At 36.0% G+C, this 27051-nt stretch overlaps 1 protein-coding gene and 2 long non-coding RNA genes across 5 annotated transcripts; 2 read left to right on the top strand and 1 right to left on the bottom strand.

Annotated features, from left to right (window-relative positions):
- Positions 1 to 4537: 4537 nt before the first annotated feature.
- LOC122280053 lies at positions 4538 to 7776 on the top strand. 3 transcript variants are annotated; one of them, XR_006229718.1, is made up of 4 exons: positions 4538 to 5029; positions 5189 to 5306; positions 6810 to 6895; positions 7439 to 7576. It is a non-coding gene; the product is annotated as an uncharacterized LOC122280053 (long non-coding RNA). The 3 variants fall into 3 exon arrangements; XR_006229716.1 differs by lacking the exon at positions 4538 to 5029 and adding an exon at positions 7675 to 7776 and having other exon boundaries at positions 5059 to 5306; positions 7439 to 7536; XR_006229717.1 differs by lacking the exon at positions 4538 to 5029 and having other exon boundaries at positions 5057 to 5306; positions 6798 to 6895.
- LOC122280052 (glutamate receptor 2.6-like) lies at positions 7362 to 17868 on the bottom strand. The gene is made up of 6 exons (XM_043091003.1): positions 17456 to 17868; positions 15630 to 16942; positions 14611 to 14917; positions 13961 to 14355; positions 13223 to 13498; positions 7362 to 7774 (listed from the first exon to the last, which is right to left on the bottom strand). Exons 1-6 carry the CDS (start codon positions 17631 to 17633, stop codon positions 7658 to 7660), a joined length of 2586 nt encoding a protein of 861 aa, XP_042946937.1. The 5' UTR covers positions 17634 to 17868; the 3' UTR covers positions 7362 to 7657.
- Positions 13950 to 14523, top strand: LOC122280054. Its single transcript, XR_006229719.1, has 2 exons — positions 13950 to 14092; positions 14240 to 14523. It is a non-coding gene; the product is annotated as an uncharacterized LOC122280054 (long non-coding RNA).
- Positions 17869 to 27051: the final 9183 nt, after the last annotated feature.

The following is a 27051-nucleotide window of genomic DNA, read 5'->3' on the forward strand; positions in this document are numbered from 1 at the left end:
GTCAATGATTATACCCATACTCATCAATGTTTTGTTGTTGGCTTCAGCTCCATTAATGGAGGCACAGAGAAGACAACATATCACGAGTACTACCGGGAAGAAGAAGAAAGGCCAGGGTCTGGGAACCGGGCTTACTATTACGAGTGGGAAAGGCATTTGCCATTCTTGCTGTTGGGCGTCGAGAGTCGCAACTGTTTGCGTTTGAATTATTGGTACATGAGACATTCTCTTTGAATATAGCAGATGATCATTAGAAAGATCATGCATCTCATATATAAGTTGATATACAGACGCATTTTCGACAGAGAATGCAGCTTCAGAAAACACGCTGTTTCGAGGAATTTTCAGGGAGTGCGGAATCATTCAATAATAGATTAATATCTCAGATTCTCGTAGACTTTTTTGAAGTCTGACTTACTTAAACCATTTCATAATCTCTTCATTATATTATATATTGCTGATATAAGAAATATCTTCATCAATACATCATGTCATTGGAAAATACTCAATATTATTCAAATATCTCTGTTTAATTGGTATATATATATATATATATGCATGCAACTGATAATAAAATATTTTTATATTTTTTCAATGACAGGAAATTAGACTATATACCATCATGCATTATTAATAAATAAATAGGTTTTTATTTTAAAATCGGGTCTTATATTAATTAACCTTACCATCTTTTTGATGGCAAATTGATAAAAAAAAAAAAAAAAAAAAGAAGATTCGTGCATTTTCTAAATCAATTTAATTTAAAAATTTCATTGCAATAATTGTACATGATGATGACAGTACTGATCATCAAGCTGAGAATTATATATGCGACTGATCTGGTCTCCACTACTTCATCTTTAAAAGCTAAAGTTCGGCGAAAATGCAGAAGAAAAATACATATTATTGTTGAGTAGTTAATTAAATTTTCTAGATTCCAATTAATCTACAAATATCAAATTATTGAACCTTAGTCGGTCAAAGTCTTTTCGATCGATCAAGATCATCAAATTAATATTACTATATATCTTAATAGATCTCCAAGTACTATTACACACCGCGTTCATTGACTTATATATATAATATGTAGTACTAGTACTGACTTGCTGGGATAGATATACTTTCTATATATACTATTAACTGTTAGCGTAAGTTTTACATTTTACATCCTAAAATAATATTATTAGAATCGACACTTTCATATTCAAACTACTATAAATGTGTCATATCAAAGTTTAAATTTTTAAAAGCTAGAAAGCATAGTATATATACAAATATATTTCATAAAAATAAAACTGATATATTTTAATGTGCTATGTCATTATAAAATTATTTTTATTTTAAAGTAAATTTAACTATTAAATAAAATTACGTCAATTTATAAATTTATTTTTATAACTTTAGCATGAAATCAAGGTTTAAAGTTGGAACCCGTTCGGTTGACAATGATAGATACGTGGCTTGCAATGCAAACCTTTAGGGACGTCGATATATTAATGGTAACGAAGTAAGACTGATTCAAGTCTTATTACAAGCTTGATCAGTAGCGTACTTTGTCCTTGCGGCTTCACAGTTCACACGCAAACGGTCAGAACTTAGATTCATACAGGATCGAGATCGATGCAGAAGCAGTCAGATCCCTTATATTCAACAAAGTTTGTAGCTCTTATGTTCCGTTCGTTAAAATATTTAATAAGACTTGAACCCGTCTTGGTAAACCATAATTCAAAATTCAAAACATGTTGTCTTGAATCTCCAGACCTGCAAAAATTTGAAACATCATCAATATTTTTATTGTTGATAATTACTACATACGCAAGTAGATTATATAAAATTATATTAACAAACTGACGTGATTTTATGAGATTTGTTAAATTTATTTTATTATAAAAGTAAATTTATAATCTGACGTATTACATTAAGTCACGTCAGTTTGAATTGGTTTACTTTTGTACAATCATTTTGTTACTAAAATATTTTCTTTATCTGATATTAGGTCTCATTTGTTTACACAGATAAGATTAGATGAGATAAAATAAAAGTTGAAAGTTGAATAAAATATTGTTAGAATATAATTTTTTAATAATATTTTTATTTTAAAATTTAAAAAAGTTGAATTATTTATTATATGAATGTTTGAAAAATTTGTAATAATTATATAAAATGAGATGATTTATAAAAACACGAGTCTTTCTAAAGTTGAGTGCTTAGGAGATTCTACACAAACGGAGTCATATATATACGGAATTTGAAGTAATGAAATATTCATTTGCAACCAAAACACATCATAAGGGTCCTGTTAGGGCCATTGAGAGTAGCATTGAGGATTCCTACCAAGGAGTGCAGAGTGTACTTTTTTATTTTTATATTTAAGTATTTTCTAAATTCTTTTAAAAATTTTAAAAAAATCATAAACTCATTTAAAAATATTTCCTTAACAATTAAGTAAAAAAGGCATAAAAAAATAAAATAGAATATGAATCGGTAACATTTTTCGTGCTGCATCCTCGGTGAATGCAACATTCTCCAACATCATAAATACACTGATAATTAAGTCCTTGAGAGTTTAGAGGATGATATATATATATATATATATTGCATTTTTATGTGTTTTCAATTATAGTAATAATGAGATACAAATCTACAAACAATAACGTGACAAAGTAATTAAACCCATTTAAAAAAGAAAAGTCAAATACCTGACTTGGACTTTAATATTGTAACGACACCAAGTCAAGTAACACAAACGTACAACTGTTAGATTTTGTTGGGAACATGTACGATAAAATTAATGCACAATCATGGAATTAAATTATAATAGCTGACTTCGTTTGCTATGAATGCTATTGGTGATCATAGTAATTAGGAATCCAAGTTAATGAGGCTGATAATTTGAACCTGCAGACATGATCATCAATCTTGAGGGGAGAATTCTCATTAAAAGCTAAATTATAAGAATGAAAAGAAAAAGGGGGAAGGAATGTAGCAAATAAATCGAGATACTTTTGGAAACTACTCGGCCCTGTTGTGGTGATCCTTATAATTTAAAATCTATGAGCGTGCAACGACAACAAAAATACTTTTTAGTGATGGTTTAGAAATTATTCCGAAAAAATTAGTTGGAGTCGGACTCTATATATCACTACAAAAAAGACTTTTTACGTTATTTAAATTAAATGTGAAAAATATAAAATAGTTATGAAAAAAATTATAATCATTATGTATTTTTTACATCTAATTTAAGTGAGGTAAAAAATTATTTTTCTTGTAGGGATATTGGCTCCAACTTCCTAACTCAAACTTCGATATTTATATGTAATATATTTACATAAACGCTTTTGAGCGGTCCGGCTGGTTTTCCTAGAAAAGCAGCCCTCCTATTATCAGTTGCCACGTTAGACATCACACAAAATAGAGAGTAGATGCACCCACACACAATCACGTCACACCTCACCCACGGACCACCATTCCTCCATCAATTTGCGATTCTGCACTATCATTCTCCTCGTCTCTACCCCAGATTGATGCCTCAATCCCTGATACCACCGTCAATGCCTCAAATCAACTCAAATCAACATTCTATGAAGTTGGATTTTTACAAAAGCAAATCAAATCACAAATCCAAACATGCAAACCAATTTGAATCACCTTTTGTTTTGAACAAAAAATCAGAGCATCAAACCGATGACGATTGTGAACCATTCCATTGAAAAATCTTCGAATCCCTAGTTCATCCCATTTACAAAATGTTCTTGGAAGCCGACATAGATACATCCCAAAAAAAATAACTACGAAGTTAGGGTTTCTCAAGCTGAAAATTACCTCTCAAAACTTTTCCAACTACTCATCTTGTCTACCAGGGCAGAGTCGAGACTGAGGGGAAACCCTTTGACTCAGCCATAGCAACCCCAAGGGAACTCTTTCCCTCTTTTCATCTTCGTCAATTATCATCAACCCCGTCTCTTTGCACTACTACCCAAGACCAAGATGTTGCCTACCTCCAGTTGCTGCACACAGACAATATGAAGAAAAATCGAAGTAAGCAAACTCCGACGTTTTGAAGAAAATATTTTCTGCAATCTCAGTTTTTTTATACTAAAAAAAAAAAATAGTCACCAATTACCCTTTTACATGTAGAAATACAAAATAAATTACTGGAAGAAAAAAAATAGGTGGAAAGAAAGTAGAAAGACGAAAAGAAACTCAGATGGGCAACAACATGGAGTTGAAGCTCAAGAAGGGGAAGATCACTTCTGGGTCGTCTTCTTCAACATCTTGGACTTTTGGTGACCCTAAATTTTAGAGGAAGAAGAGGGTGTTTCGTGCGAGAAGGGAGGGAGAGTGAATAGTTGAGAGATTGTGTATAGTGCGGTCACACAGAAAGTTGGGTGTGCAGTGTACGTGGCAATCTATTATTGGGGGGCTGTTTTTTTGGGGTTATAAGCCCAACTGGTCTTAAGGTTTTCTCATATATTTAATATTGTAATATAAGTGATAGGCAGTGGAGTGACGTAATGGTTAAGACACTGTTTTGCAACCTTCTAACCCACATTCAAGCCCCCCGCGTACGAATGAGGCAATCATGTTTTCCAAACTTTTTCTTTTAAGAAAAGGAGAAAATGATGTCGTTTTTCTCTCTTGGTTCTTAAAACCATAGTCATGTTGCTAAACTTACCGTTTTAACAAAGGTTTTATTTTCCTTTCACCCAAACTCCAGTTTCCCGAGTCTCACATCTCCCTCTTTGTAATTATCGTTGCCCTCAAGCGGTTCGTCCTCTCCATGTTGCGCCTTCACGCCGGTCTAGCCTACTGGTTTTCTGTTTGCACCTCGCCACGCCATGCCACGCCGATAGGCTCCCTTTCCACCCATATCTCCATCTTTCTCTCTTCGTCTACGTCGCACCCCACCTTGGTAAGTCCTCTCCATCTCTCTTGATTTTGTGTCTCGCTCTGTAAGACCCAAGCCCGCTGCACAAGCCCAGGCCCAGCCCAGTTCCATGCTAAACCCATCACACGGTGTCGTTTGTTGGTAAGCTTCTTTTCTGTTCATTTTGTTTTCTCCACCCGACAGTTAACTCTCTCTCTCTCTCTCTTTCCATTCAGTTTTTTTTTTTTTTTATCTTCTGTAAACTTTTTTCCCCGGAAACCTATTACCCTTATCTCACATCTGGATTTTGGTTTCTCCCAGAAGACTTTCCCTCTCATCTACTCTCTCGCTTCACTTCTCGCACTCTTTGATTTTTTCTGGTGGAATTAGTGCTGAAATTTCTGGTGATTTTCTTGCATGGGTTGCTGAACTGATCAAGGTAAGCACTATTTCCTCCTCCTAGTTTCACTCTTCTCTTGCTACCTCTTTCTTTTGGTTTCAGATACCCCACGGTTTCACTCTCCTATGAAAATTTTTCAGAGTAATCTTGATTCTAGATGAGAAATTCGTGCTTTCTCATCATTTGTAGATTTTTTTTTTCTTGGTGAATTTTTTGGGTGTTGCAAGTTTCAGTTTTAGACTATTGAAAAGTGTGTAAAAATGCTATGATTTTCACGTCCATGCGATTTTTTTTTTAATCTCTTTCTCATAGTATCGAAAATCATTTCTTAGGTACTGTAAAGTCTAAATCCTCAAATCTCAAAGTATTAACTTTTGGGACTGCCGTGACCCTCTCATTAGTAAGCTTTGTTTTATTTTTTTTTATAGTTTTTTATTTTTATTTTTCCTTTCCTTGATGAATTCCATGTTTTAGTATAAACTCTATTGAATAAATTTTTACGTGCGGTATATGCTGTAGCAAACCTTTGCTTTTCACTGAGTACGGGTGCAAGATGATTGAATATTGCTGGACTGGATTTTGTTTGGGAATAAACAGTAGTAAATTTCGATGGGTGCGGATTAAAATTTAAGAAGTTTTGGACATTTCATTTTGTAGAGTTGTGAATCGATAAAAGGTTTATCGGTGTATTGCTTATTTTGGTTGAGTTGGTGGTTGTTTTGAGATATTGGCTGCTGTATTGGTGTTGATATTTCAATTATTTGAGTTTGAAGTTGGTTGATGGATGTCTAGATTAGTATTGAAGTTGGTATATGGTAGTTTGGGTTGAAGTGTGGGCTGTTCGGAATTAATTATTATGTGGCTGTTTAGTTTGTGTCAATGTGCTAAAATATGATTTGGAGTTATGGGTTTTAATTATTTAGATGGTAATTATGTTGTTGGTCATTAACACTTCTCTACATGTAATTGCAATATAGTTATTTTTTTTAATAAGTAAGAAAAGTTTATTAATCCTCATAATCAGGCAATGTAGTTAATTTTAAATAAGATTAGTTATTAGGTGATATTGAAATATGGAAGACGTAGTACATTCTCACGTCCTATCAACTATATCATCGTAATGATATGGTACAATGTAATAGAGTAGGTGAACCGTGCATTTGTATTATGAAACTACCTCATATTTAACTATATATAGTACTTCTAAATACTTACAACCCAATAAATTTCGACAATCCCACAAAAAATTGTGGTCGACCTATAATCATACTGCCAAAATACTCCAACACCATCCACTTCCTGGTATTACAGAGCTAGGTTCGGTTTAAAAATATAAAATTGAATCAAAGTCACAAAACCCCAAACTTCTAAATCTGGTCTAAATATCACAAAAGTCAAAGCAATCTAACACTTCTAACCGTATTTATACACTATATAACCTTTAAATTACTAGTTTTATTTATTTATTTACAATTGGTATTCTTTTAGTTTTCGTAAAATTCTCCTTTTTGTTTTTACACAATAAAATAGTTTTTGTTCCAGCTTCCCCGACGTGCGAAAGCTATACACGCTCGCTCACATGAATCCCCTGCACCAATGTCTACCGAAGGAGCATGGGACTATGAATGGTATTCATCTTTAGCTTGTCTAGTGGATTTTGTGTCATGAGTTGGTTAATCATTTCTAATATAACTGATCAAAGCAGCAGCAGGGATTGATTCAGAAATCTGTGCCTCCCTGTTGTTATTCTGTGTAAGCCTGCTTCTGTATTTTAAGCGCAGTTTACATGCAGTTAGAGGAACAATTTCATATGTCTTGACACTTTGTAGACCGAGTATGTATAATCATGCTTGGCTGACGGAGAGCTTGAAAAAGCTACTATATATTGTTCTGATGAGTGTAAATAAGAGTCAATGGGAAGCATCCATTTATCAGTGTTTTCATCTGAGTACAAGTTTTGTAGGAAGCAAATGGTCCTGGTTATGGGATTGGACCCCGGTCCAAGACCGTCCCTGTGTCCTCTAATATCCAAGTTGTGAATGGAAGTTTCTTTTTACAGTATTATTTTTTTGATAAGTAAAACATGAAGATTTATATGAAAATTGACGGAACCACAGAATTATATGAAGATTTATATAAACATAAAACATTGATTGTTTTCAATATTGCAGGTAAACCAGACAAAGGCTTGCAGGATCATTTCCAGGATCAGCCAAACAGCAGTCTATCACTAGTATTTCAGAAGATATTTTTATACAAAATATGTTGGGTAATGCCTAGATATAAGCATAGTATATACGCTTGCGTGGTGCTTGTATTCACAGATATTCTGAGATATACTAAGTATATATTGATTATTCTTCTTGAAATAATTTGGAGTAACCAGCTTTTCAGTTTATGCTAGCAGGCGAGGGAGGATGGTTCTCTGGACTGTTGGAATTGCTGATGAAGTCCAACCTCGAAGGGGATTCATTGGCATCTGATATGCCTTCATTTGTGGACGATATGTGTTGAGGGACCACCCCATGTGTGCCATCCACCCACCCCATGTGTGCCATCCACTATGTGTGCCCATGTGTTGGTGGTGTCCAATTCACATGATGATATTCCTCACTAAGTGCTTTAATTGAGTGTCTAGCTTGTGCATTCCAGCACATATGTGGAGGGAGAAGGGTTGAGCTTCTCCTATAAATAGGAGAGGTCATATGAAGGGAAATTCATCCCATTGAGAGAGAGAAGCAAGAGAGTGTGTGTAGTGTGCCATTTGAGATAGAGTTGTTTTGAATATAGTGTTTCCGCTCAGTGGACGTAGGCAAATTGCCGAACCACTTAAATATTGTCTCTATCTATTGTGGGTGTGATTTCTGGGCGGCTTTAGGCGCAACAATTGGTATCAGAGCCAATTAGGCTCTTTTTTTTTAGGGGTGGATTTTTGTGGTAGTGTGGATACGTACAGTCTAAGGAGGTTCTGTCTAGGAGATTGGAAATTTTAAGCGTGTCCATTGTGACCCTCCAATCTTTCCTGGGAACTGACTTAGTGTGGTACTATTCATTTCTACCGTAAAAATTCATCAGAGCTTCGGTTCGTGCTACCCAGAAAATTGCAGTTGATCGGAATCAACTTTTGATCACACCACAACGTTCCTCTCGTCAAGACGGATCCGTTGCCGCAAACGGCATCGAAAACGAACACCGGAGGAGCCCGCACGCGCCTCTAGAAGTTAGAGCGTGCATCTCACGCGCCAGACAGATCAGAACCGTCCGTTTTTCAGATCCATTTTGGGCTTGATCTAAGCCATCCGGAGTCCGATTTCAACGATCAAATAGTGCTTTCCAACTATTTGGATCATTCCGGACTCATCCGTACGGTTAGAATTTTGAAATTTTGTGTCTAAAGTTTCTAAATTCAAATGGAAAGATCTGGAAGAGATAGGGGCTCTGAAAATGCCAGTAGCTCTGGACGTCGGTCCACCGTGTCAAATGCCAAGTTTGAAGTTGAGAAGTTCGATGGAACAAGCAACTTCGACATGTGGCAGTGTGAAGTCATGGACGTTTTGATCCAACAAGAGTTGGATATTGCGTTGGAAGGAAAGCCAGACGATATGACTGATCAGGGTTGGAAGAAGCTTAATACTCAAGCTTGTAGTACAATCCGGTTATGCCTTACCAAAGAACAAAAGTATTTTGTCATGAGAGAGACAGATGCTAGGGTACTTTGGCAGAAATTGGAGGATAAGTTCATGAAGAAGAGCATTGAGAGCCGTTTGCACTTGAAGAAGAAGCTCTTCAGATTCCAATTTCGTGAAGGTATTTCAATGACTGAACATCTAAATAGTTACAACCAAATTCTTGCTGATTTGTTAAATTTAGATGTTAAAATCGAAGATGAAGATAAAGCTTTACTTTTGCTAAATTCCTTGCCTGATACATATGAGCATTTGATTACTACTCTATTGTATGAGAAGGAAAAGATTAGTTTTGAAGATGTATCTAGCTCTTTAATTAGCAATGAGTACCGGAGAAAAGATAAATAGGTACAACAAGATACATCAAGTGAAGCGCTAACAGCAAGAGGGAGACCACAGTCAAGGTATCCCGGAAAGAAGAAAGGTTTTCAATCGAAAACCCGAGCCACATCACGTGGTCCATCAGTTGGAAGAAATCTCGCCAGAGACGAGTGTTCCTTTTGTCACAACAAAGGACACTGGAAGAAGGATTGTCCCAAGCTGAAGGGACAACAGCAGAATCAACCCACCACAGCCAATGTCATGGACAGAGATGATGATTCAGATTTTTCCTTGATAAGTTCATCATCCATTTGTCATTCCGATGAATGGATTATGGATTCCGGATGTACCTATCACATGTGTCCCAATCGGGACTGGTTTACTGACTTCAAAAAGAGTGAAGGTGGAACAGTACTTATGGGCAATGACAGTGCCTATAAGACTCAGGGAATAGGTAGCATTCGGCTAAAGCTGCACGATGGTAGCGTCAAGACTCTGACAGAAGTTCGGTACATTCCGGACTTGCGGAAGAATCTCATCTCACTGGGAGCTCTGGATTCAAAGGGATTCAGAATCACCATTGAAGACGGAACTCTCAAAGTACTAATGGGAGTTCAGGTGGCTATGAAGGGTTTGAGGCGAGGAAACTTGTACTTCTTGCAAGGAAGTACTGTTGCTGGAAGAGCTTCCACAGGCTGTGAGAAGCTAGATGAGACTGATGATGACACCTCCAGTCTGTGGCATATGCGTATGGGACACGCAGGAGAAAAAGCTTTGCAAACACTGGTGAAGCAAGGTTTACTCAAAGGTGCCAAGACTGGTAAACTGTCTTTCTGTGAGTACTGTGTATTGGGGAAGCAGAGGCGGATCAAGTTTGGAACCGCAGTACACAATACACAGGGAATACTTGACTATGTGCACTCCGATGTTTGGGGACCTACCCAAAATGCATCTTTGGGAGGTAAACATTGGTTTGTAACTTTTGTAGATGATTATTCTCGTCGTGTGTGAGTGTATACGATGAAGAATAAGGATGAAGTGCTGAAAATCTTCCTTGATTGGAAGAAAATGGTTGAGACTCAGACCGGCAGAAAGATCAAGCGGCTCAGATCTGATAATGGAGGTGAATACACTTCAGATCCCTTCATGGAAGTATGCCGGAGAGAGGGAATTGTCAGACACTTCACAGTACGAGGTACACCGCAGCAGAATGGTGTGGCAGAACGAATGAATCGTACTTTACTAGAGAAAGTACGATGTATGTTGCTGGATGCTGGATTCAGTAAACAATTTTGGGCTGAAGCTGTGACATATGCCTGCCACCTCATCAACCGACTACCCGCATCTGCCAATGACGGGAAGACACCCACTGAAATGTGGAGAGGTACACATGCTACTGATTATAACTCTTTACACATTTTCGGATGTCCTGCTTACTATCACGCTAAAGAGAGTAAGCTTGATCCTAGAACCAAGAAAGCAAAATTCTTGGGCTTTAGTACTGGAGTAAAAGGGTATAGACTCTGGTGCATAGAGTCTAAAAAGGTGATCATTAGTAGAGATGTTACTTTCAACGAATCTGAGATGCTTAAGTCACATAAGCATAGAGATTCCAGTGAATGCAGCCATGATAGCGAAACACCTGGTGATTCGCAAAAGGTGGAGTTTTCCACTCAAAAGGATTCAGGAGAAACAAATGGAGAGCACGAACAAGATGAGGTTGATAGTCCAGTCACAGTACCTCCAATACAACCTGAATCAATAGCAACCAACAGACCGAGAAGAGAGAAATGTGTACCGTCACGTTATGCAGACTATGTGACATATGCATTACCAGCTGAAGGGGGTGAGATCCCAACCACTTACAGAGAAGCCATACAGTCCAGTGAACAAGTTGAATGGACAAAGGCAATGAAGGAAGAGATGCAGTCTCTTCACCAGAACCAGACTTGGGAGCTTGTGCCGCTTCCAAAAGGAAAGAAGACAATTGGCTGTAAGTGGATCTTCAATCAGAAAGATGATCAAGCTGCTAAGAATGGAGTGCGATACAAAGCTAGGTTGGTAGCCAAGGGCTACGCTCAGACAGAGGGAATTGACTACAGTGAAGTATTCTCTCCTGTTGTGAAGCATTCATCCATTCGAATATTGCTAGCTTTGGTTGCACAATATGATCTGGAGTTAGCACAGCTTGATGTAAAGACAGCTTTCTTGCATGGTGATCTGGAAGAGGAGATTTATCTGTCTCAACCAGAAGGATTCAAAGAAGCTGGCAAAGAAAACTGGGTATGCAGTCTGAAGAAGTCTCTCTATGGTTTGAAGCAGTCACCTCGGCAATGGTATAAGCGGTTTGACCGCTTTATGATGGATCTGAAATACACTCGTTGCCAATACGATCATTGTGTATATTTCAGAAAACTTGCAGATGGATCTTTCATTTATTTGCTTTTATATGTAGATGATATGTTAATTGCATGTAAAAGCAAGGGGGAGATAGATCGCTTAAAAACTCAGTTAAGTCGTGAGTTTGACATGAAAGATCTGGGAGAAGATCGAAGAATACTGGGGATGGAGATCAGCAGAGATAGGGTGAAAGGTACAGTTCACCTTACTCAGAAGCAGTATCTGAAGAGAATACTGCAACGCTTCAACATCGACTCAAAGACGAAGCCGGTGAGTACTCCAATGGCCCCATATTTCAAGCTCAGTGCATTGCAGTCTCCTAAAACTGATGAAGAGCGGGACTACATGAGAAATGTCCCATATGCAAGTGTTGTAGGAAGCTTAATGTATGCCATGGTGTGTACACAACCTGATATCTCCCAGGCCGTTAGCTTAATTAGCCGCTATATGCATAATCCTGGAAAGACTCATTGGCATGCAGCTAAGTGGATTCTACGGTACATTTTAGGAACCGTAGATATTGGTTTGAAGTTCGAGAAGGGTGGAGATAGTCTAGTAACTGGGTATGTTGACTCAGACTATGCAGGTGATCTTGATAAACGCCGATCGACAACTGGATATGTGTTCACTATGGCTGGAGGACCAGTTAGTTGGCGATCAACTTTGCAGTCAACAATTGCACTATCATCAACTGAGGCTGAATACATGGCTGTAACAGAAGCCGTGAAAGAAGCCATTTGGTTACAGGGATTGGTAACAGACTTGGGCTTTAAGCAGCAAGAGGTTACCGTTTACTGTGACAGTCAGAGTGCAATTCATCTGGCCAAGAATCAAGTATATCACTCTCGAACAAAGCATATAGATGTCCGTTTCCACTTCGTACGTGAGATATTGGAAGAAGGGGACATTCTACTTCAGAAGATTGGCACTGAAGATAATCCAGCAGATATGTTGACAAAGGTCGTCACCGAGATCAAGTTCCAACACTGTTTGGACTTGATTAATATCTCATACTGCTGAGCACCCACGGGTGCATTGGCGCCTTAGGGCGCATTTGGTAGCGGAGATCTCTCATGGCAAGCGAACATTTCGATAAAGGGATGAAATCATTGGAAGGATACAAAATGCAGTATCCTAATGTGGCACACTTGGGTGGAGGGGGTGATTGTTGAGGGACCACCCCATGTGTGCCATCCACCCACCCCATGTGTGCCATCCACTATGTGTGCCCATGTGTTGGTGGTGTCCAATTCACATGATGATATTCCTCACTAAGTGCTTTAATTGAGTGTCTAGCTTGTGCATTCCAGCACATATGTGGAGGGAGAAGGGTTGAGCTTCTCCTATAAATAGGAGAGGTCATATGAAGGGAAATTCATCCCATTGAGAGAGAGAAGCAAGAGAGTGTGTGTAGTGTGCCATTTAAGATAGAGTTGTTTTGAATATAGTGTTTCCGCTCAGTGGACGTAGGCAAATTGCCGAACCACTTAAATATTGTCTCTATCTATTGTGGGTGTGATTTCTGGGCGGCTTTAGGCGCAACAATATGTCTGCCGGAGTTGGAGGGCTTCCCTGATTCGTTGGATCTCCCCAACGAATTAATGAAAGTAGAAGACAAATGGTAGAAGTGAAAAAGGATAATAAATACAGGAACCCAAAGCTCTTGATGCTCAAGCTATTAGGTCTGTTGGAAGTTATGTTGGTTAAGCACTCATGTGAGGGAGTCAGCCATTCATCTTCCAGTGACTTCAAATCTCCATTCTCCGATAACTGTAGAATGGCTTTCGAAAAATCCATAGCAATTGGCGACCCTTTCTGGAAAGCCTGAGTGGGGAGCCCGAAAAGATTTTCCTTAGGTGTTCTCAAAGTAGATGAAACGGATGTTAACTTTCTAACAAGATTCCAAAAGGAAGATAAAAGTTTCAGGAGTTGTTTTTCCAATACTTGTTGGCAGGGTAGTTGAAATTAATTTTGGCGTCCAAAGATTCCTTAATTGTTTCTTGTTCTTGAGAATGGTATCCTAGAATATCTTCTGTTCTAACAATCAGAGTTGCATTCTATGTACAAAATGATGAATGCAATAAGTGAAGACATGCATGGCATGGAAAATCATTTTGCATGGTGGACAAAATTTTTTTTCTGCATTATGTGCGTTTTAATTTATGCAAGTATTCTTTTTGGGGGTGGGGATGGGGGATTTTCTTCGCTAGAAAATTTTTATGATGATCAACTCGGAAGTAATGAAATTCATAAGGTTCGGTGTAATGAATGTCAGGAGTTACTCACAAAGCCGAATCCTCCATATTTGTTGCTAGCCATGGTGCCGGTGAATTCGTTGCAGTACTTATTGAGGAAGACTTTCGCATAAGGGAGTTCGAGAAAGGCCGCAGCTATATTTTTGCTCTTGAATTCCTTAAGGTATATATAATCATGGCTTACGTTCACGATATTCTCTGACTTGAAGTTCAGCACATTCTTCACATATTCGCGTATAAACCTATCCTGACAACCGACTTTCAAGTTGTGATTCTTCAACCACTCAATGTCTGCAACATTTGGCTGTAGTTGTTGCACGGTGAGCATTGAAGAGAAACTGGCAGTGTAGCTCGAGGTTAGGATCATCACTACAAAGAGCCACACCAGAATCACCAAACGTGTGTCGTTTCTGTTGATTTTCTCCCCTGCAACATGAAACCATGTGGCATTAGATAGAACTTAATTTCCTCTCCTTAGTAAATCAATGTTTTCCTTCAGAAGCGTTCTTATCAATTTTGACCATTCTGAACATTTTGGAAACAGAGTTCTAGTCAATGATACAAGGAAAGAAGCCAGTAATGCCATACTGGAAACTCTCTGAGACTGTCTTGCAATAGTTAGGCAGGCTTGTGCTGAACATAATAGAATAGTTTTGGCTGTGTACTGAAATTGATACTTACTATGAGCAAAGAACAGAGAAGAGAAGGTAAACCAAAGTGCAGTACTGATTTGATTCTTCCATGGGCCACTAAATTCTGGATTGGATTGGTGCTCCAGGAACCAAACTGTGAACATTGTGTACATCAAAATGGCACCAGTGACTACCCACAATCCCGACGTGAAAGGCTCTATAAACATAAATTCTAACCTCTCAGATTTTGCTGGAACTACCATTACCAAACTTGACTCAGTATATGGAACAGTAAAATCAACGTACTGCAGTCTGTCAGATAGTATGGTGAAGTCGCCAACGGCAGCATCATAAGTCTTTTATGGTGTCCGACCCGGATGACATGCAGAAAATCCTTATCAGAAGCCAGAACATATACTTGTACCCCGGTAAATGAGAACAAAAAAAGGTTAATAGTACCAGCTAGTCACATTAGTTCTAGTCAAAGATTCACCTCTTTTCCTAGGGGCTTTGTTGTTCCTGATCATTGATTCACTACTCTTCCAAAAGATCTGTCTCTCTGAAAGGGACTGAACTCGTGTTGAATGACATTGAACATTACTTAAGAAAGAGAAGTTAATGTTGTTTATAATGACAATTTGACGAGTCTTTTTACAGTATAAACATCTGAAAAGTACCAAATCAATTTCATTTACAGTAAATATACTGGATACTAATTTTTATCAAAGAACTCTTCTATAGTGTGCTTAATGGACAGCATAACCTAACACTGCATTGTTTGGTTACATAATTTAGATGAGATGAGATATTTTGTTGAAAGTTGAATAAAATATTATTATAATATAATTTTTTAATGTTAATTTTGTTTTTGAATTTAAAAAAATTGAATTATTTATTATATATTATGGAAAAATTTGAAAAATTATAATGATTGTTTGAGATGAGATGAAATAGTTTGGTTTTGTGGAATCAAACCAGCCCTATTAGGTTATAGACTTCAATTAGACACCAGAAACGTTCATTAAGAAATGACTTCTACATAATAAATGGCGGGGAAAAAGTTGCTACCTTATTATGAACAAGATGAAGCATATCATCGTAGGTGTTCGTGCCCGTGCCCGTGCCCCTAGACGACTCAAATTCATAAGGTAGATGATATTCTAATAGGTCTCGCGCCTTGTTGAAAACATGAATGCAAAAGCCATCATATTTGTTTTCATTCGGTTTTTCCCCGTACTTAACCTTCACAAATGTCTCAAACGTTGTTCCATCTGGAACTCTGATTTTCAATGGCTTTGAATCAGTAGGCATTTCCCAACCTGTTTGATTCCGTTCAGCAATGAACAAAGACTTTGCCGTATAAAAAAAGCTACCATGGAAAATTTTCTCTTCACATTTATCAACAAAAGTGCTAATCGAGAAGCCGAAATCTGGTGTCCAGTGGTCTATTTCTTTGTATCTCTTCCCAACCACGCTTACAATCCGAAATACAGGGCTTTCAGAGAGTTGCCCTGCTTCAAAATGTATTCTGCCACTTAGACCAGAGAAATTGCTTGATAACATATTGTCTAACAACATCTTTGGACTACTTCTTGTGTTATTAGCCATTCTCTCTATCGCTTTTGTGACAAGCCTAATGCTATCATATGCTCGTAGAGCATAGATTCCAGGGCCGGAGTTATCTTCCTCTGGATATTCAGTTCTGAATATTTTCCGGAACTGGGCATAAAAATCTTGATACTCAGAATTGCCAACATTCTCGGAGTCGTACGTCTTGATTCCCAACGCGCCTTCCATAGATGAAATAACGGAGTTGTTGACAGAGTCCAGCAGACTCATAATGCTGTCTGAAATGATCCAAATCGAGTCTCTCCCAACTAGTCCCATCTGCTTAGCTTCCCTGAACAAATAAGTTGCCATCTCTAGTGATGAATGAAGGACGACAAAAACACGAGATTTTTTTTTCATTAGCATAATAAGCTCTTCTTGGACAACCCTTTCCGGATCAGACACAGAAGAAATTGGTGGGAGAACCGAATGGTACTCAATCTCCGAACCAACAGTTTGTAGAGCACCGGACAAAAGTGCAAACATGCCATTGTCAGTGCCATAAGCTCCATCTTCAGAAATTGCAATGACCCTTCGCCCATTGTACGCACGAACAATATCTGCAATGCATTTGATCTGTTGAGAACCATTTTTAGCCATTTGTATCAAGAAAGGCCAACGAACTAGCATTAGAGGTGGGTTGATGGCTGGTGCAGCGAACGAAATGATCGGAACACGAGCTTGCCGCGCAACATCGGCTACAAGAGCTGCTTCTGACCACGTGTGCATGCCAATCATCACTTTTATCCTTTTCTTCCTAATCATCTTCTCCGCTGCAACCAACATTTAGATATTACTTATAGCAAAATAAGCCGGTAATCGAGAACAGAGTGTTTGTGACTCGTAATCTAAGTTCTAACTCCCATCAATCTTAGAAACTCACTCTAACAATAAGGGACGTGCTATTATACGAAAGATCTTAATTCTTATAGAAAAAAAAAAATCAAGAGGCAAGGATGCTTAAGAAAATAATAAGAATTAAGAAAATAAAATAAAAATTCTTGCCTTTTGATTATTTGCTGTAGAATTAGACCTGCGTATTCTGAAATGTACGAGCCATAGAGAATTTATTGCACTAGTTTGTGGGTTTTGTTAATGGCAAAAGACTTGAATTCCTTACTTTTGTTTTTAATAAAAAAGCAAGATTTCAATAAATGGTTTGGTTTAGTTTTCGAACTCTGTTTTGCTTTATTATCTTTCATTACATGAGCGCCGACGGAATATCTTAGTAGCATTAATATTATGTTAACAAAATGGGTGAAAGAGAACAGAGACGATGTACTTACAGGCAGAGTTAGTGACTCTAAGGGAGTCCAATACATGAAGAGTGACTTTGTGAGTGTTTGAATGGTTGTTGTAGTTTTGAGCTGCAATTTCCATGGCTACTCTCTTCTTTCCCAATACGGGTATTAGAATCAATGAGTATACCGATACCAGTAACTTTGGTTTGGGCTTCAGCTCCATCAATGGAGAAGATGAGAAGAAAGAACAGTACTACAGACATTTTGGCGATCTTGTATTTGGGGGTTCGTCGTCCGTCTGGGTGGGGAGTCTGGTACTGTTTAGGAGTTAGGAGGTTGGTAGTTTATCAGAAACCTTGTCAAACATCTTATTTATAATAAATGGATCACGAATCAAGGTCAATTAGAGGAGATATTTTTCCCTTACAAAGTTACAATATCTTGGTCTGCTATGTACTGAAAAACGCGTTAACCTTCCAGCGAACGAGGCGCATCCATGTAATTACAACTTTCATTAATTTCAGTGAGAACTACAAACCTCAATAATATCGTCTCTTTATATACAAATGCAAAATCGTCTGTTTGGAAGGTCATCTTTGCCATTTAAGAACAATTTTTAAATTAAATTATGCATTTTTCAGTCAAAATAATAATAAATTCTTTTATTACTATAATTTTTTTTTCCTAAAATTAAATTTTTATATATATTTAACAATTAGCACCTATTACATATATTTGACATTAATAATACAAATATTATAAAAAAATTTAATTTGTTATATATATTATATTATAAATATAATAAAATGATAAAAAAAATATAATATATTATAATAAGAAAATGAAGGTGAAGACGAAGCGGTGTAGGGGTGGGCAGCGGGGCCCCGTTACCCGCTGCCCCGCCCCGTTCGCCCCGTCCCCGCACAGTGCGGGGCGGGGCATCCGCACCGTCAGGGCCGGGGCGGGGCCCCCCGGCCCGTAAGCTGTAACCCATGCAGGGGCGGGGGACGGGGACGGACCGCCCCCGGTCTGTTTTTCCCCCGCCCCGTATCATATATAATATATATATCTAAGAGAGTGCAGAGACGGGCGTTGAGATGAGGGCTTCTCCTTGTTCTTCTTCGATGGTCGAAGAGAGTGCAGAGACGGGCGTTGAGATGAGGGCTTTGGAGGCGCTCGGAAGAGGATTCGATTTCGCGAGTGATTTCAGGCTCAAGTTCGCCAAGCGCAGCCGATGTGCTTCAATTCAGGCGCTCGGAAGAGGATTCGATTTCGCTGCGATAAAGGGGATCGACTCCGCTTCAAGTCCGATGTGCTTCAATTCAACCAGGTTATGGTTTTTCTTACTCTTTTTTTTTTTTTTTTTTTTTTTTTTTTTTTTTTTCCGTTTATCCGATGCTTGAGATTCGATTGTGATGAATCTCTTTATCTCTCTCTCTGCTACATTACTCTGAAATCAGTCGAATCTCGTCGATGAATCTCCGTGGCGTGGGCGTTGGTGGCTGTTATGGCCTCTCGACGTAAGGGCATGGCCGTGGGCTACGGTGGCTGTTATGGCGTCGAGGCGTGGGCGTGGGCTACAGTGGAGCACACCATTTCAAGCAAGCTATGGGGGGAGAGAGGGAGAACGGTGTAGAGGGAAAATGGCAGAGAGAGAGAGAGAGAAGAAAAAGAGAGAGAGAAGGGGGGTGCGGGGGGCCGGACGGATTGCCCCCCCACCCCGTACCCCGTCATGCGGGACGGGGTACCCCGCCCCCGCACACCGGAGGCGGGGGACGGGGGGGATTTTTCTCATCCGCCCCATGCGGGGGCGGGGGGCGGGAGGGTGCCTACCCCGCACCGTATGGTGCGGGTAGCACCCCTAAAGCGGTGCAGGTGAATGTTCTATTATGCTGTTGAGGGAGGAAGAAGGAGACAGGGTTACGAGAGAGAGAGGGTGGAAGAAGAGAGAGAAAATTAATAAAATAGCAGTCAAAGAGTGAATAGTATATTTGATGTATTGATACTATTCATAACTATAAAAATATTTGTATACACAATATTCAAAATTATAAAAATGATATTTAAGTGGGTAAAATTGATTTTTATAAGATTTTGGAAATTATTTTTTTGGTTGATTTTGAAAAATTTTGGCACCCCCCAACTAAATTACCCAAGGGTCCTGGACACCGAGATTGGCTCTTAAGAATTCTTACCGAAAAGTAATAAATGTTTTTTTTTTAATTTTATTTTTTGAAATGTTTTTAAAAAATTTTAATAATAAGAAAATTTTCACATTTATTTAAAAATATTTTTTTGATAATAATTAAAAATATAAAAAAAAAAAAAATAAAATAAAATAAGAATCGATAATTTTGTGTGGTCTGCATTTTTCCTTTTTCATTACCACCTGGGCCCAGAAAAGACAATCGTAGTTAGTACCGTCCGTTGAATGAATGTCTTCTTTCATCCAAGTCTTTGCGTCAGACTTCTGGGCAACTCATGAAACTGATTTTTTGATTTGAAAATATCTGAATTTGAATGATATTTAGATTCTTTTTACATTATTAAAAATTTATTTTGATTTAAAAAAATTATTAATTCTAGTCTTTAATATATAGTCTCTGTCTTTGTTAATCTTATATTAAATGAATTGCTAGATTATATCTTTAAATTTAAACCATTATATATCTTAATTGATCACAACTGAATGTTCAACAGCTTAGTGTCAACGTGTCATTACATATATTAATCGCGTCCTACTTGAACTCGTCGGCGTTCTCTCACAACGGGATTATAATTCTGAAGTCGGCAAATGCAGTCGGCGTGTAGTCGACTGTAAAAAAAAATTAATACAGGACCTACATAAAAAAAAAATTATTTTTATAATTTTTTATAATTCATGTAGGTCCCCTTGAATATAAAAATTTTTTTTTATAATTTTTTTTTATTCATTCCGTACAGCCGATTGCACGCCTACTGTACGTAACGACTGTATGTAACAAAGTCCATTCTATATTAAAAGCGGCTACCAACTTATAAACAGTGTTTTTTGCCAAATTTTCATTTCTCAATTCTGCCCCTTTGCTTTTTGTCATTTTCTATTTTAATCCCACAGTCATTCTATTTAGTTTGTTGTAGAGGTGGGCAGCGGGGTTGTTAAAAAAAGATGAATCAGATCAAAGAATTTTAATAAAAAATAATATATTTACTCATGAAAATTTTATAAATTACAGAGGTAGGTTGTTTATAAGATCAAAACATAGAAAACATGAAAAACTAAATTTATATATATATATATAGTCCTTCAATAGTTGATTTTGTTTAAAGAAATTATTATTATTTTTTTTAAATGGCTTAATCATATCAAAGAATTTTAATAAAAAACAATATATCTACTTACAAAAATTCTATAAATTAAAGAAATGTGTTGTTAATAAGATAACAACATAGAAATATACGTGCGGCACGTAACATCTTTTACTAGTATCAATATATGTGTCTTTCTAATCCGTTACCATCCACTATTTTCTACCTTATTTTCTTAAAAGGCCTAGACACGTGACTTGTGTATTAATGTAATCATTGTTGCTTTGTCACACCTTTTTTCCGATTGAAAATAATTCTTACCTTTTATATATAATGTATTACAAAAATGCCATCTAAACCGTTGTTGCAGCATTTATTCTTGTTTAGCATTTAGAAGACTTTTAAGCGTAATTTTACACTTCTGCCCTTGATTTCAATTCAGGGCTGAATGTATATTATGGACGTTGGTGGGCCTACAAGATAAGTACCTTAATCATAAAGTTAAGATTATTAGGTAGAGGAGGTCTTAACCCACTTTCTTCTTTAATCTTGATTATTATTATTATTATTATACTAATTGACATTATTTTTTTAAATAAAAGAATAATTGTAAATGATGATGATGACAGTACTGACAATCAAGCTGAGAATTATATATGTGGTTGGTGCTTCATCTTTGAATGCTGAAGTTTGGCGAAAATGCAGAAGAAAAATATATATTATTGTTGACTAGTTAATTAAATTTTCTAGATTCCAATTAATATAGAAATATCAAATTATATATTGAACCTTAGTCGGTCAATGTCTTTTCGATCGATCAAGATCATCAAATTAATATTTCTAAACCTTAATAGATATTGGTCAAGTGTTGCATACCGCGTTAGTTGACTTACATTATATGCAGTGCATGAGCCGCTAAACAACGTTCTCAGAGTCTATTCTGACTTGCTGGGATAGATCTATATACTTTCTGTATATACTTAAATATATTTTTCCAAAATTGTTGGAAAATTTCAATCAATTATGACTATAATTATAAGATAAATATTTTAACTACAAAAGAATTTAATAAAAATAAATTTATAAATTAACGTGACATAATGTGATATATCAGATTATAAAATTATTTTTATTTTAAAATAAATCTAACATATAATATAAAACTAATTATATTAATTTATATATTTATTTTTATATAATCTTAAAATCGAGGTTTTAGACTAGGTTAAAGCTGGAAACCGATCGGTTGACAATGATATGCATTGATGCAAACCTTTAGGGTCGATATATCGGTAACAAAGTAAGACTGATTCAAGTCTTGTTACAAGCAATTGATCAGTAGCGTACTTTGTCCTTGCAGCTTCACATGAGTCCACACACAAACGGTCAGAACTTAAATATATAGATGATCGAGATCGATGTATACAGTATATAGAAGCGGTCAGACCCCTTATAGCATTCACATTGAATTTCTTATAAATTTTTCTATAATTTAGTTAAAAAAGACATATCTTAAAATTTTTTCTTAAATTTTACTCATATTTCAAAAACTTCCTACCTCATATTTCCTATTATTTCTCTATTCTATTAAAATAATATTTTTTTATTTTTTTATTACTTTTTCCTTTTACTTCTATTTATAAATTTAACTAAATATTTTTTCCTATGTTTTGAATTATTACTCTAGTAAATATTTTAAATGAAAATTTAAATTATTTTTTATGGGTATGATAATATTTTTATAATTAATTTTTATTTTATATTTTCATAATTATTCAAATTATTTTTAAAATTATTATTTAAAACTATAATAAATATGAATATGATAAAAAGTGTAGGTGATTGAAAATAGATAAATATAATAAAAAGTATAAATGATTAGAATAAAATATTAATAAAAAATAATTTGAGGATGTACAGTAGTTCTCCAAATATAGAGAATCACTGTACATTTCACAAATATTTTTCCCAACATAGAGATCCGAATGTAGAGATAATTTTAAGCATATCCCTAAAATTTGTATCAAATTATGGCAAAAAGTACCGTATCGGTTGGGATGCTCTTATATTCAACAAAGTTTGTAGCTCTTATGGTCCGTTCGTTAAAATATTTAAGACTCAACCGGTGTTGGTAGACCATAATTCAGAATTCAAAACATGTTGTCTTGAATCTCCAGACCTGCAAAAATCTGAAACATCATCATCAATATTATTATTGTTGATAATTGCTATATACATAAATAGATTATGTAAAAATAAGTTAACAAACTAACGTAATTTTATAGAATCTATAAGATTTATTTTATTATAAAAGTAAATTTACAATCTGACGTAACATATTATGAAATCACGCTAATTTATAAGTTTATTTTTATATAATTTTTTTGTTAATAAAATATTTTTCTTTTTTGATTTAAGGCCTCTTTTGTTTACACATATGAGAGGAGATAAGATAAAAATTAAAAGTTGAATAAAATATTATTAAAATATAATTTTTTTAATATTATTCTTATTTTGAGATTTAGAAAAAATTTAAAATTCAATCGTGATAAATGTACTACATCTTATTTAATGGGATAATAGTATGATGTATAGAATTATATATATATATATATATATAATATTTTTATATATGTGTTTGATATATAAAGCATTTTTATGTGTTTTCAATAATAGTATTAATTATGAGATACGAATCTACAAACAATTATAACATGACAAAGTAATTAAGCCCATTTAAACAGGAAAAGTCGAATATATGTATACTTGACTTGGACTTTAATATTGCAACGACACCAAGTCTTGGAACACAAACAAGGCTTCACAGTTCACACGCAAACGGTCAGAACTTAGATTCATACAGGATCGAGATTGATGTAGAAGCAGTCAGATCCCTTATATTCAACGAAGTTTGTAGCTCTTATGGTCCGTTCGTTAAAATATTTAGTAAGACTTGAACCGGTCTTGGTAAACCATCATTCAAAATTCAAAACATGTTGTCTTGAATCTCCAGGCCTGCAAAAATTTGAAACATCATCAATATTTTTATTGTTGATAGCTACATACGCAAATAGATTATATAAAAATACATTCATAAATTAACGTAGTTTCATGAGATCTATTAAATCTATTTTATTATAAAAGTAAATTTACAATCTGACATACCACATGATCAAGTCATGTCAGTTTGAATTGGTTTACTTTTATACAATCCTTTTGGTACTAAAATATATTCCTTATCTGATATTAGGTCTCGTTTGTTTATACAAATAAGATGAAATGAAATAAGATAAAAATTGAAAGTTGAATAAAAAATTGTTAGAATATAATCTTTATTTTAAGATTTAAAAAAATTGAATTGTTTATTTATTTTTTTGAAATAGATTTCAATTCAATTCATGAATGAAGAAAGTTACAGTTCTGACCAATAAGTCTGGGTACCAACCCTGATTACAAGTCAACTACTCATCTGTTATAAGTTTCCCTGCACACAACTTTTATTGTACTGGACATTGTCTAAAAAATTTTAAAAAACTCTCCAATAACACAGCCATTCTGAAATCCGAGATTCTATATAAACAGAGGTGTCCATCTCAACTTGTCTGTGAGACAACAACTCGTATCACTCACACCCTCCAAAAGAGAAGGGGAATTTCCACTCTCATCTTCCAAAAGAGGATAGGGACTCACTACCCTACTCCTCCAAAAGAGGAAAGTGAATTATCTGTTTCAATTATTTTCATTAACCTAACACGAAGGGAATAAAAAAGCCACTAACAACCGTAACTGAAAATAAAAATAAAATAACATTGTACGCTACTATTCAATCCCACTAACTGCATCGTATGTTGTGCTACTCAAAACCACTAACTGCACCATACTCTCCACTAACTGCACACCAGTTGCTGCCTGTGCTCGTCTCCATGCCCATGCCCACTGCTGCCTATGCCCAGGAAACCAGCCCCGTCGCCATCACCTTTCTCATTACCGGTAACCTCCGATCAGGACAACTTCCGGTTTGAGCTGGCATAGACGAAAACCTCCTCATCTTTATTCAACACCCGGGAGCTTATTTCTAGACAACCAATAGAACAAACATGACTAAACAGATTTAACAAGACACAAAATATGAAGAAACCGAGAAAACCATTTGACTCTGTTTCATTGAAGCTCCGACCATCATCCCCATGAACATCCACCGTGAACTACGACCGGAATCCACCCCTAAAGACGCTTTATCCCCTCCATGCCGCTCGGCATGCAACCAAAAAAAAAAAAAAAACCCTATTTTCTATGAATAAAACAGAGTACATATACCCCATGGAGGAGCACCCCAAAACAGCAAACTAAAATTCATCTCCAAGATCTAGACTCCCTAACCGAGCCACACCGTAAACCCTCTCTGCTATCTCCTCAGAAGACCAACACAAACGGTCAGGAATGACTCTCCGCCCAGCTAGGTAAAATGATACGGAAATGGACTCGGTACCAGGCCTTGTGATGGCCTTTCAACAGAACAAAACTCAACCAAACAGATGCCAGAAACGCCTCTTATTACATGCATCCCCGAGTGGTTAGCTTTGACCACACCATGCCACGACAAAAAAAAAAAAAAAAAAGAAGTCGAGGCCCTCCTCTTCCACAGTGCAAGCATCACTCCGCCAACCGCGAGATTTAAACAGGAGGATGACTTTGGCCTCCTTGACCAGGGTTGGAGCTTTTGACCACCAAACGACCTCCAAACCGATGCTTTATTATAAACAGAAAAATTAAAAGCAAAAAACAAAAAGATGGAAACGGAAATGAAACTTAAAATAAATGAAAACTAGAGAGCTTCCCCTCCCTCCCTCATATGGAAACGCTGCCTTGTTTTCTAGAGAGATGGAGGAGCTTCTCTCATTAGGGAAAACGTTAACTATATTTGTGGAATACATAAGTTGAATTGTTTATTGTATTTTATATAAATATTTAAAAAATTTATAATAATTAAATAAAATGAAATGATTTGTAAAAATACGAGTCATTCGAGAGTTGAGTGCTAAAGAGATTCTACACAAAGGGGGTCATACATATACGGAATTTGAACTAATGAAATATTCCTTTGCAACCAAAACATCATAAGGGTCCTGTTACGGCACTAAGGGTAGCCCAGAGGATTCCTACCGATGAGTGCAAGATACACTTTTTTTTCTTTTTATTTTTAAGTATTTTCTAAATTCCATTAATTTTTTTTTAAAAAAAAAATCACAAACTCATTTAAAAATATTTTCTTAACAATTAAGTAAAAAAGATATAAAAAAATAAAATAGAATATGAATCGGTAACTTTTTTCGTGCTGTATCCTCGTTGGAGGCAACATTTTCCAACATCATAAATATACTGATAATTAAGTCCTTAGAGTTGAGAGTATGAGATATATATCTATATATATAGCATTTTTATGTGTTTTGATCTATTATAGTAATTATGAGATACAAATCTACAAACAATAACGTGACAAAGTAATTAAACCCATTTAAAAAAGAAAAGTCAAAATTTGACTTGGACTTTAATATTGCAACGACACCAAGTCTTGTAACACAAACAACTGTCAAGTATTGTTGGGAACATGTACGAGAAAATTAATGCACAATCATGGAATTACATTATAATAGCTGACTTCGTTTGCTATGAATGCAATTGGTGATCATTGTTAGGAACCCAAGTTAATGGCGCTGATAATTTGAACCTGCAGACATGATCATCAATCTTCATGATCAGGGGAGGATTCTCAATAAAACCTAAATTATAAAAATGAAAACAAAGAGAGAGAAGGAATGTAGCAAATAAATCAAGAGGCTTTTGGAAAATACTCGGCGCTGTTGTGGTGATACTTTTAATTTAAAATCCACGGGAGTGCAGTGATGAGCAAAGATAACATGTCATGTTGGGAGTCATCGGATCATCAACTTTTTTAGTAAACAAACGATGTATTTGATAATGGCGGAGTTTCATATATATATATATATATATATATATATATAAGAGGCGGCCGATGATGAGAACATGTAACGTTGAATAATTCATAAACTATAAATTGCAACCCTTAGATCAGTTTCTAACTGGGTTCTAAGATATATAAGACACGTACTCCTGAATTAACCCAAGCCAGTTAATTGGTATTGATAGAATTTAAAGTAAGATCATAAAGATAAGACACGTGAAGTGAAGTGTATCTTACATAGTTTATAGCTATCGAATTAAATATTTTGAGCAGTAGTACGTATTTCATAAATATTCACTTTATAAGTTTGTGTTAATCTCTTTTATTTTAGGTCTTAGATTATAAGTTTCAAGAGTTCTATTTTTATCTA

The sequence above is a fragment of the Carya illinoinensis genome, chromosome 10 (assembly GCF_018687715.1).
Source record: "Carya illinoinensis cultivar Pawnee chromosome 10, C.illinoinensisPawnee_v1, whole genome shotgun sequence".
Classification (NCBI taxonomy): Eukaryota; Viridiplantae; Streptophyta; class Magnoliopsida; order Fagales; family Juglandaceae; genus Carya; species Carya illinoinensis.

Excerpts from the sequence above, each read along its gene's own strand:
- LOC122280052 (XM_043091003.1), bottom strand. The coding sequence starts at position 17,633 with ATGGAGCTGAAGCCCAAACCAAAGTTACTGGTATCGGTATACTCATTG. Across the intron at positions 16,943-17,455 it reads TAGAGTCACTAACTCTGCCT|CGGAGAAGATGATTAGGAAG; the intron begins GTAAGTACATCG and ends TGTTGGTTGCAG. Across the intron at positions 14,918-15,629 it reads TTCATCTTGTTCATAATAAG|ACTTATGATGCTGCCGTTGG; the intron begins GTAGCAACTTTT and ends ACACCATAAAAG.